Source organism: Palaemon carinicauda, chromosome 28, assembly GCF_036898095.1.
Source record: "Palaemon carinicauda isolate YSFRI2023 chromosome 28, ASM3689809v2, whole genome shotgun sequence".
NCBI lineage: Eukaryota > Metazoa > Arthropoda > Malacostraca > Decapoda > Palaemonidae > Palaemon > Palaemon carinicauda.
Window position 1 is genome coordinate 31,350,508 of NC_090752.1, and position 11,514 is coordinate 31,362,021.

At 35.3% G+C, this 11,514-nt stretch overlaps 6 protein-coding genes across 6 annotated transcripts in view; all 6 read left to right on the plus strand.

Annotated features, from left to right (window-relative positions):
- LOC137621756 (leucine-rich repeat protein soc-2-like) overlaps positions 1-145 on the plus strand; it is a 951-nt gene extending 806 nt beyond the window's left edge. The window contains exon 1 of the mRNA XM_068352266.1: positions 1-145. This exon is cut by the window's left edge and continues 806 nt beyond it. Coding sequence (XP_068208367.1) covers positions 1-145 — 145 coding nt within the window.
- A 696-nt stretch (positions 146-841) lies between these two features.
- On the plus strand, positions 842-1,378 carry LOC137621758 (leucine-rich repeat-containing protein 49-like). The gene has a single exon (XM_068352267.1). It carries the CDS (start codon positions 842-844, stop codon positions 1,376-1,378), a length of 537 nt encoding a protein of 178 aa, XP_068208368.1.
- A 352-nt stretch (positions 1,379-1,730) lies between these two features.
- LOC137621759 (leucine-rich repeat protein soc-2 homolog) lies at positions 1,731-2,778 on the plus strand. Its single transcript, XM_068352268.1, has 2 exons — positions 1,731-2,070; positions 2,387-2,778. The coding sequence occupies exons 1-2, from the start codon at positions 1,731-1,733 to the stop codon at positions 2,776-2,778; spliced, it is 732 nt and encodes a 243-aa protein (XP_068208369.1).
- A 235-nt stretch (positions 2,779-3,013) lies between these two features.
- LOC137621760 (leucine-rich repeat protein SHOC-2-like) lies at positions 3,014-3,550 on the plus strand. Its single transcript, XM_068352269.1, has one exon. It carries the CDS (start codon positions 3,014-3,016, stop codon positions 3,548-3,550), a length of 537 nt encoding a protein of 178 aa, XP_068208370.1.
- Positions 3,551-8,816: 5,266 nt separating this feature from the next.
- Positions 8,817-9,413, plus strand: LOC137621761 (uncharacterized). The gene has a single exon (XM_068352271.1). The coding sequence runs from the start codon at positions 8,817-8,819 to the stop codon at positions 9,411-9,413; it is 597 nt and encodes a 198-aa protein (XP_068208372.1).
- Positions 9,414-9,474: 61 nt separating this feature from the next.
- Positions 9,475-9,960, plus strand: LOC137621762 (uncharacterized). The gene has a single exon (XM_068352272.1). The coding sequence runs from the start codon at positions 9,475-9,477 to the stop codon at positions 9,958-9,960; it is 486 nt and encodes a 161-aa protein (XP_068208373.1).
- Positions 9,961-11,514: the final 1,554 nt, after the last annotated feature.

Sequence of the window (11,514 nt, forward strand, 5' to 3'; positions counted from 1 at the left end):
TAACATAGAATTAACTGCAATTCTAGACGGCAATTACAATGAAATTACACCTAAGCTAGAAATCAATAACATGGAATTACAGCAATGGTATATGGCATTCACAATAAAATTACACCTATGCCAAAAATCAATAACTTGGAATTAACAGCATCGCTAGACTGCAATTACAATAAAATTATGCCTATGCCAAAAATAAAAACTTCAAATTGACAGCAAAGCTAGACAGCAATCACAATAAAATTACACCTAAGCCCGAAATCATTAACTTGGAATTAACAGCAACGCTAGACGGCAATCACAATAAAATTACACGTATGTCAGAAATCAATAACTTGGATTTAACAGCAACGCTACATGGCAATCAAAAAAAAAATTACACCTAAGCCAGAAATCATTAACGTGGGATCAACAGCAATGCTAGATGGTTATCACAATAAAATTAAACGTATGCCAAAAATCAATAACCAGGAATTAACAGCAACGCTGGACGGCAATCAGAATAAAATTAAGCCTATGCCAGAAATCAATAACTTGGAATTACAGCAACGCTACACGGCTATCACAATAAAATTAAGCTTAAGCCAGAAATCAATAACTTGGAATTAACCGCAACGCTACACGGCAATCACAATAAAATTACACCTATGCCAAAAATAAAAACCTAGGAATTAACTGCAATGCTAAACAGCATTCACAGTAAAATTAACCTATGGGAGAAATCAATAACTTGAAATTAACTGCAACGCTAGATGGCAACCACAATAAAATTACACCTTAGTTAGAAATCCATGACTTGGAAAAAACAGCAGCGCTAGATGGAAATCACAATAAAATTACACCTATGCTAGAAATCAAAAACTTGGAATTAACTGCAACGCTAGACGGCAATCACAATAAAATTACACCTATGCCAGAAATCAATAACTTGGAATTAACTGCAACGCTACGCGGCAATCAAAATAAAATTACACCTAAGCTAGAAATCAATGACTTGGAAATAATAGCAGCGCTAGATGGCAATCACAATAAAATTACACTTAAGCCAGGAATCAGTAACTTGGAATTAACAGCAATGCTAGATGACAATCACAATAAAATTACAGCTCTGCCAAAAATCAATAACTCGGAATTAACAGCAATGCTTGACGGCAATCACAATAAAATTACACTTATGCCAAAAATCAATAACTTGGAATTAAGAGCAATTCTAGATGGCAATCATATTAAAATTACACCTAATTCAGAATTCAATAACTTGGAATTAAGAGCAATGCTAGATGGCAATCACAATAAAATTACACCTAAGCCAGAAATCAATAACTTGGAATTAATAGCAATGCTAGACAGCAATCACAATAAAATTACACTTATGCCGTAAATCACTGACTTAGAATTAAATGCAAAGCTAGACGGCAATCACAATAAAATTGCACCTATGCCAGAAATCAATAACTTGGAATTAACAGCAATGCTAGACGCCAATCACAATAAAATTACACTTAAGAAGAAATCAATAACTTAGAATTAACTGCAATGCTAGACGGCAATTACAATGAAATTACACCTAAGCCAGAAACCAATACCATGGAATTAACAGCATCGCTAGACTGCATTTACAATAAAATTTTGCCTATGCCAAAAATCAAAACTTCGAATTGACAGCAAAGCTAGACAGCAATCACAATAAAATTACACCTAAGCCCGAAATCATTAACTTGGAATAAACAGCAATGCTGGACGGCGATCACAATAAAATTACACCTAAGCCAGAAATCAAAAACTTGGAATTAACAGCAACGCTAAACGGCACTCACAATAAAATTACACGTATATCAGAAATCAATAACTCGGAATTAACAGCAACGCTAGACGGCAATCAAAATAAAATTACACCCAAGCCAGAAATCATTTACTTGGAATCAACAGCAATGCTAGATGGCAATCACAATAAAATTACACCTATGCCAGAAATAAATAACCAGGAATTAACAGCAACGCTAGACGGCATTCAGAACAAAATTACACCTATGCCAGAAATCAATAACATGGAATTAACAGCAACGCTAGACGGCAATCAGAATAGAATTACGCCTATGTCAGAAATCAATAACTTGGAATTAGAGCAACACTACACGACAATCACAATAAAATTACGCTTTAGCCAGAAATCAATAACTTGGAATTAACAACAACGCTAGACGGCAATCACAATAAAATTACACTTATACCAAAAATCACTAACATAGAATTATCTGCAATGCTAGACGGCAATTACAATGAAATTACACCTAAGCCAGAAATCAATACCATGGAATTAACAGCATCGCTAGACTGCATTTACAATAAAATTATGCCTATGCCAAAAATCAAAACTTCGAATTGACAGCAAAGCTAGACAGCAATCACAATAAAATTACACCTAAGCCGGAAATCATTACCTTGGAATTAACAGCAATGCTAGACGGCAATCACAATAAAATTACACGTATGTCAGAAATCAATAACTTGGAATTACCAGCAACGCTAGACGGCAATCACAATAAAATTACACCTAAGCCAGAAATCATTAACTTGGAATCAACAGCAATGCTAGATGGCAATCACAATAAAATTACACCTATGCCAGAAATCAATAACCAGGAATTAACAGCAAGGCTAGACGGCAATCAAAACAAAATTACATCTATGCCAGAAATCAATAACTTGGAATTACAGCAACGCTACACGGCCATCACAATAAAATTACGCTTAAGCCAGAAATCAATAACTTGGCATTAACTGCAACGCTAGACGGCAATCACAATAAAATTACACCTATGCCAAAAATCAAAACCTAGGAATTAACTGCAATGCTAGACAGCATTCACAGTAAAACTAACCTATGGGAGAAATCAATAACTTGGAATTAACAGCAACACTAGAAGGCAATCACAATAGAATTACACCTTAGCTAGAAATCAATGACTAGGAAAAAACAGCAGCGCTAGATGGAAATCACAATAAAATTACACCTATGCTAGAAATCAAAAACTTGGAATTAACTGCAACGCTAGGCGGCAATCACAATAAAATTACACCTATGCCAGAAATCAATTACTTAGAATTAACTGCAACGCTACGCGGCAATCAAAATAAAATTACACCTAAGCTAGAAATCAATGACTTGGAAATAATAGCAGCGCTAGATGGTAATCACAATAGAATTACACCTAAGCCAGGAATCAATAACTTGGAATTAACAGCAATGCTAGACGACAATCACAATAAAATTACAGCTCTGCCAAAAATCAATAACTCGGAATTAACAGCAATGCTTGACGGCAATCACAATAAAATTACACTTATGCCAGAAATCAATAACTTGGAATTAAGAGCAATGCTAGATGGCAATCACAATAAAATCACACCTAAGCCAGAAATCAATAACTTGGAATTAAGAGCAATGCTAGATGGCAATCACAATAAAATTACACCTACGCCAGAAATCAATAACTTGGAATTAAGAGCAATGCTATACGGCAATCACAATAAAATTACACTTATGCCATAAATCACTGACTTAGAATTAAATGCAAAGCTAGACGGCAATCACAATAAAATTACACCTATGCCAGAAATCAATAACTTGGAATTAACAGCAACGCTAGATGCCAATCACAATAAAATTACACTTTTGAAAGAAATCAATAACTTGGAATTAACTGCAATGCTAGACGGCAATCACAATAAAATTACACCTATGCCAGAAATCAATAACTTGGAATTAACAGCAACGCTAGATGCCAATCACAATAAAATTACACTTATGAAAGAAATCAATAACTTGGAATTAACAGCAATGCTAGACAGCAATCATAATAAGATTCCCCCTATGACAAATCAATAACTAGGAATTCACAGTAACGCTAGACGGCAATCACAATAGAATTACGCCTATGCCAGAAATCAATAACTTAGAATTAACAGCAACGCTAGACGGCAATCATAATAGAATTACCCATATGCCAAAAATCCATAACTTGGAATTAACAACAACGCTAGACGACAATCACAATAAAATTACGCTTTAGCCAGAAATCATTAACTTGGAATTAACAGCAACGCTAGACGACAATCACAATAAAATTACACTCATACCAGATATCACTAACTTAGAATTAACAGCAACGCTAGACGGCAATCACAATAAAATTACACTTATGCCAGAAATCAATAACTTGGAATTAACAGCAACACTAGACGGCAATCACAATAAAATTACACCTATGCCAAAAATCAATAACTTGGAATGAACAGCCATGCTAGACGGCAATCACAATAAAATTACGCTTATGCCAGAAATCAATAACTTAGAATTAACAACAACAAAAGACAGCAATCACAATAAAATTACACCTAAGCCAAAAATCATTAACTTGGAATTAACAACATCGCTAGACGGCAATCACAGTAAAATTACACTTATCCCAGAAATCACTAATTTTGAATTAACAGCAACGCTAGACGGTAATCACAATAGAATTGCACCTATGCCAGAAACAAATAAATGTAAAACAACAGCTATACCAGAAATGATTTACCAAAAACCATTGCCAACATTAGGAATGAATAACTCTGAAACAACAGCAATTATAGAAAGCGATTAACCAAACTAAACACGAACGCCAGATAACAATAACTGTGAAATAACAGCAACGCTACAAAGTAATTACCCAATATAATCAATAACTGTGAATTAACAACGCTAAAAAGCAATTACCAAAAATCAATGTCAACACCAGGGATCAACAACTACAAATCAACAGCCGCGCTAGAAAGAAACTACCAAATATCCATGATAATGGCGAGAATTGATACATGGTAATTTACAAATTGTCAAAAGTCAATGCCAACGCCAAAAATTAATAACTGTGAATTAACATCAATGCAAGAAAGAAATTACCAAAAATCAATGCCAATGCTAGAAATTAATAACTGTGAATCAACAACAATGCAATAAAGCAATTACCCAAAATCAACGCCAACACCAAAAATCAATAACTGTGAATCAACAGCAATGATAGAAAATAATCACCCCAAAACAATGCCAATAGCAGAAATAAACAACTGTGAATTAGCTGCAATGCAAGAAAGCAATACCTAAAATAAATGCCAATGCCAGAAATAAATAACTGTGAATTAACGCAATGCAAGAAAACAATCACCCAAAAACAACGACAATAGTAGAATACAATAACTTAATTGGCAGCAATGCAAGAAAGCAATTACCCGAAAAACACAGGAAGGGCCAAGAATCGATAACTGTGAATTAGTAGCAATGCAAGTAAGCAATTTCCCAAAATAAATGCCAATGCCTGAAATAAATAACTTTAAATTAACGCAATGCAAGAGCGCCATCACCCAAAAACAACGCTAATAGCAGAAATCGATATCTGTTAATTAGCTGCAATGCAAGAAAGCAATTATCTAAAAACACCGCCAACGGCAGAAATCATTAACTATGAACTAGTAGGTAGTAGGCTGGCCAGGGCACCAGCCACCCGTTGAGATACTACCGCTAGAGAGTTATGGCATCTTTTGACTGGCCAGACAGTACTACATTAGATCTTTCTCTCTGGTTACGGTTAATTTTTCCTTTGCTTATACATACACTGAATAATCTGGCCTATTCTTTACATATTCTCCTCAGTCCTCATACACCTGACAACACTGAGATTACCAAAAAATTCTTCTCCACCCAAGGGGTTACTGTACTGTAATTGTTCAGTGGCCACTTTCCTCTTGCTAAGGGTAGACGATACTCTTTAGCTATGGTAAGCAGCTCTTCTAGGAGAAGGAAAACTCCAAAATCAAACCATTGTTCTCTAGTCTTGGGTGGTACCATAGCCTCTGTACCATGATCTTCCACTGTCTTGGGTTAGACTTCTCTTGCTTGGGGTATACCTAGGCACACTATTCTATTTAATTTTTCTTCCTCTGATTTTTTTTTTAATTTATATAGTTTATATAGGAGATATTCATTTGAATGATGTTAATCATCTTAAAATATTTAATTTTTCACTTTTTCATTTTCCAACAAAGCTATTTTCCTTGTTGAAGCCCCTGAGTTTATAGTATCCTGCTTTTCCAACTAAGGTTGAAGCTTAGCAAGTATTTATAATAATAATAATAATAATAATAATAATAATAATAATAATAATAATAATAATAATAATAATAATAATAATAGCAGCAATGCAAGAAAGCAATTACCCAAAAAACAACGCCAATGCCAGAAATCATTAACTGTGAACTAGTAAAAATGTAAGAAAGCAATTACCCAAAAACAATACCAACGCCAGAAATCATGAAGTGTGAATTAGTAACAATGCAAGAAAGTAATCACCCAAAAATTACACTAACACCAGAAATCATTAACTGTCAATTAGCAGCAATGTAAAAAATCAATTACCCAAAAACAACGCCAATACAGAAATCAATAACAGTGCATTAGCAACTATGCTAGAAAGCAATTACCCAAAAACAACGCCAGCGCCAGAAATCCTTAATTATGAACTAGCAGCAATACAAGAAAGCAATTACCCAAAACCAACGCCAACGCCAGAAATCCGTAACTATGATGTAGCAGCAATGCAAGAATGTAATTATCCAAACTGAACGATAATGCCAGAAATCATTAACTGTGAACTAGCAGCAATTCAAGAAAGCTATTACCCATAATAAACGCCGATGTCCGAAATCATTAACTGTGAACTAGAAATAATGTAAGAAAGCAAATACCAGAAAACAAAGCCCACGCCAGAAATCATTAACTGTGAAATAGTAGTAATGCAAGAAGTACCCAAAAACAACGCCAACGCCAGAAATCATTAACTGTGAACTAGCAGCAATGCAAGAAAGCAATTACCCAAAATAAACACCAACGCCAGAAATCATTAACTGTGAACTAACAGCACTGCAAGAAATCAATTACCCAATAACAACGCCAATGCCAGAAATCATTAACTTTGAACTAGCAGTAATGCAAGAAACCAATTACCCAGAAACAACGCCAATCCCAGAAACCATTGACTGTGAACTAGTAGCAATGCAAGAAAGCAATTACCGAAAAACAACGCCAAAGCCAGGAATCATTAACTGTGAACTAGTAACAATGCAAGAGAGCAATTACCCAAAAAAAGCTCCAATGCCAGAAATCAATAACTGTGAATTACCAGCAATGCAAGAAAAATATTACCAAAAAACAACGCCAACACCAGAAAACATAAACTGTGAATTAGCAGCAATGCAAGAAAGCCATTACCCACCAAAAACGCTAACACCACAAATCAGTAACTGTGAATTACCAGCAATGCAAGAAAGAAATTACCCCAAAACAACGCCAATACTAAATATCATTAACTGTGAACTAGCAGCAATGCAAGAAAGCAATTACCCAAAATAAACACCAACGCCAGATATCATTAACTGTGGAGTAGCATCAATGCAAGAAAGCAATTACCCTAAAACAACGCCGACGCCAGAAATCAATAACTGTGAATTACCAGCAATGCAAGAAAGCAATTACCCAAAAACAACGCCAATGCCAGAAATCATTAACTGTGATCTAATAGCAGTGCAAGAAAGAAATTACCCAAAAACAACGCCAACGCCAGAAATCATTAACTGTGAACTAGCAATAATGCAAGAAAGCAAATACCCAAAAACAAATCCCACGCCCGAAACTATTAACTGTGAACTAGTAGCAATGCAAGAAAGCAATTACCCAAAAACAACGCCAATGCCAAAAATTATTAACTGTGAACTAGCAGCAATGCAAGAAAGTAATTACCCACAAACAACGCTAACGCCAGAAATCATTAACTATCAACTAGCAGCAATGCAGGAAAGCAATTACCCTAAAACAAGGCTAACGCCAGAAATCACATAACTGTGAATTACCAGCAATACCAGCAATGCAAGAAAGCAATTACCCAAAAACTACGCCAACACCAGAAATCATGAATTGTGATGTAGCAGCAATGCAAAAATGCAATTACCCAATATGATCGATAATGCCAGAAATCATTAACTGTGAACTAGCAACAATGCAAGGAAGGAATTACCCATAATAAACGCCGGTGTCCGAAATCATTAACTGTGAACTAGCAATAATGCAAGAAAGCAAATACCAAAAAAACAAAGCCCATGCCAGAAATCATTAACTGTGAACTAGTAGCAATGCAAGAAATCAATTACCCAAAAACAACGCCAACGCCAGAAATCATTAACTGTGAATTAGCAGCAATGCAAGAAAGAAATTACCCAAAAAAGACGATAATGCCAGAAATCATTAACTGTCAAATAACAGCAATGCATCAAAGAAATTACCCAATAACAACGCGAACGCCAGAAATCATTTACTGAGAACTAGCAGCTATGCAAGAAGGCAATTACCCAAAAAACAATTCCAACGCCGGAAATCATTAACTGTGAACTAGCAGCAATGCAAGAAACAAATTTCACAGAAACAACGCCAATGCCAGAAATCATTAACTGTGAACTAGTAGCAATGCAAGAAAGCAATTACCCCAAAACAACGCCAAAGCCAGGAATCATTAACTGTGAACTAGTAACAATGTAAGAAAGCAATTATCCAAAAAAAATCTCCAATGCCAGAAATCAATGACTGTGAATTACCAGCAATGCAAGAAAAATATTACCCAAAAACAACGTCAACACCAGAAATCATTAACTGTGAATTAGCAGCAATGCAAGAAAGCCATTACCCACCAAAAATGCCAACACCAAAAATCAGTAACTGTTAATTACCCGCAATGCAAGAAAGAAATTACCCAAAATCAACACCATCACCAGAAATCAACTGTGAACTAGCAGCAATGCAAAAAAGCAATTACCCCAAAATAACGCCAACACCAAAAATCAGTAACTGTGCATTACCAGTAATGCAAGAAAGCAATTACCCAAAAACAACGCCAATACTAGATATCGTTAACTGTGAACTAGCAGCAATGCAAGAAAGCAATTACCCCAAAACAACGCCAACGCCAGAAATCAATAACTGTGAATTACCAGCAATGCAAGAAAGCAATTACCCAGAAACAATGCCAATGCCAGAAATCATTAACTGTGAACTAGCAATAATAAAAGAAAGCAAATACCAAAAAACAAAGCCCATGCCAGGAACCATTAACTGTGAACTAGTAGCAATGCAAGAAAGCAATTACCCAAAAACAACGCCAATGCCAGAAATCATTAACTGTGAACTAGCAGCAATGCAAGAAATGAATTACCCAAAAACAACGCTAACGTCAGAAATCATTAACTGTCAACTAACAGTAGTGCAAGAAAGCAATTACCCAATAACAACGTCAACGCCAGAAATCATTAACTGTGAACTAGCAGCTATGTAAGAAAGCAATTACCCAAAAAATAATGCCAACGCCGGAAATCATTAACTGTGAACTAATAGCAATGCAAGAAAGTAATTACCCAGAAACAACGCCAATGCCAGAAATCATTAACTGTGAACTAGTAACAATGCAAGAAAGCAATTACCCAAAAACAGCTCCAATGCCAGAAATCAATAACTGCAAATTACCAGCAATGCAAGAAAAATATTACCCAAAAACAATGCCAACACCTGAAATCATTAACCATGAATTAGAGGCAATGCAAGAAAGCCATTACCCACCAAAAACGCCAACACCACAAATCAGTAACTGTGAATTACCAGCAATGCAAGAAAGCAATAACACAAAATCAACGCCAACACCAGAAATCAACTGTGAACTAGCAGCAATGCAAAAAAGCAATTACCCAAAAATAACACAAACACCAAAAATCAATAACTTTGAATTACCAGTAATGCAAGAAAGCAATTACCCCAAAACAACGCCAATACTAGATATCATAAACTGTGAACTAGCCGCAATGCAAGAAAGCAATTATTCAAAATAAACACCAACGTGAGAAATCATTAACTGTGAACTTGCAGCAATGCAAGAAAGCAATTACCCAAAATAAACGCCAATGCCAGAAATCATTAACTGTGAAGTAGCACCAATGCAAGAAAGCAATTACCCCAAAATAACGCCAACGCCAGAAATCAATAACTGTGAATTACCAACAATGCAAGAATGCAATTACCCAAAAACAACGCCAATGCCAGAAATAATTAACTGTGAGCTAGTAGCAATGCAAGAAAGCAATTACCCAAAAACAACGTCAACACCAGATATTGTTAAATGTGAACGAACAGCAATGCAAGAAAGCAATTACCCAAAAAACAATGCCAACGCGAGAAATCAATAACTGTGAATTACCAGCAATGCAAGAAAGCAATTACCCCAAAACAATGCTAACACCAGAAATCATTAACTGGGAACTAGTAGCAATGCAAGAAAGCAATAACCCAAAAATAACGCCAACGCCAAAGATCAATAACTGTCAATTAGCAGCAATGAAAGAAAGCAATTTTCCAAAATAAACGCCAACGCCAGAAATCAATAACTGTGAATCAGCAGCAATGCAAGAAAGTAATTACCCAAAATCAATGCCATCGCCAGAAATCATTATTATTATTATTATTATTATTATTATTATTATTAGCCAAGCTACAACCCTAGTTGGAAAAGCAAGATGCTATAAGCCCAAGGGCTCCAACAGGGAAAAATAGCCCAGTGAGGAAAGGAAATAAGGAAATAAATAAGTGATGAGAACAAATCAACAATAAATCATTCTAAAAACAGTAACAACGTAAAAAAAAAAGATATGCCATATATAAACTATAAAAAGGCTTATGTCAGCCTGTTCAACATTAAAACATTTGCTGCAACTTTGAACTTTTGAAGTTGTCCTGATTAAACTACCCGATCAGGAAGATCATTCCACAACTTGGTCGCAGCTCGAATAAAACTTCTAGAATACTGTGTAGTATTGAGCCTCATGATGGAGAAGGCCTGGCTATTAGAATAAATTGCCTACCTAGTATTACGAACAGGGTGGTATTGTCCAGGAATATCTAAATGTAAAGGATGGTCAGAATTATGAAAAATATTAGGCAACATGCATAATGAACTAATTGAACGACGGTGCCAAAGATTAATATCTAGATCAGGAATAAGAAATCTAATCGACCGTAAGTTTCTGTCCAACAAATTAAGATGAGAACCATCAGCTGAAGACTAGACATGAAAACAATACTCAAAACAAGGTAGAATGAAAGAATTAAAACACTTCTTCAGAATACTGTAGATTGATCACCGAAATTCTTGAGAGACTTTCTCAATTTTTGTGCAAGGGAAAAAGACACAGACCTAATGCGTTTCTCAAAAGTAAATTTGCTGTCGAGATTCATATCTAAAATTTTAAAGTCATACAAAATTAAAGAAACATTATCAATGAGTTTTGTTAGTATTCAATTTCATACCCCATAATTTGCACCATGCACTAATTTTAGCTGCATCTCTATTAGTCCCAGATCTACTGTACATTCAAGGGATGGAATTGAGG

Excerpts from the sequence above, each read along its gene's own strand:
- LOC137621758 (XM_068352267.1), top strand. The coding sequence starts at position 842 with ATGCTAGAAATCAAAAACTTGGAATTAACTGCAACGCTAGACGGCAAT.
- LOC137621759 (XM_068352268.1), top strand. The coding sequence starts at position 1,731 with ATGCTGGACGGCGATCACAATAAAATTACACCTAAGCCAGAAATCAAA. Across the intron at positions 2,071-2,386 it reads ATTAACAGCAACGCTAGACG|CAAAGCTAGACAGCAATCAC; the intron begins GCAATCAGAATA and ends TCGAATTGACAG.
- LOC137621760 (XM_068352269.1), top strand. The coding sequence starts at position 3,014 with ATGCTAGAAATCAAAAACTTGGAATTAACTGCAACGCTAGGCGGCAAT.
- LOC137621761 (XM_068352271.1), top strand. The coding sequence starts at position 8,817 with ATGCAAGAAAGAAATTACCCAAAATCAACACCATCACCAGAAATCAAC.
- LOC137621762 (XM_068352272.1), top strand. The coding sequence starts at position 9,475 with ATGCAAGAAAGTAATTACCCAGAAACAACGCCAATGCCAGAAATCATT.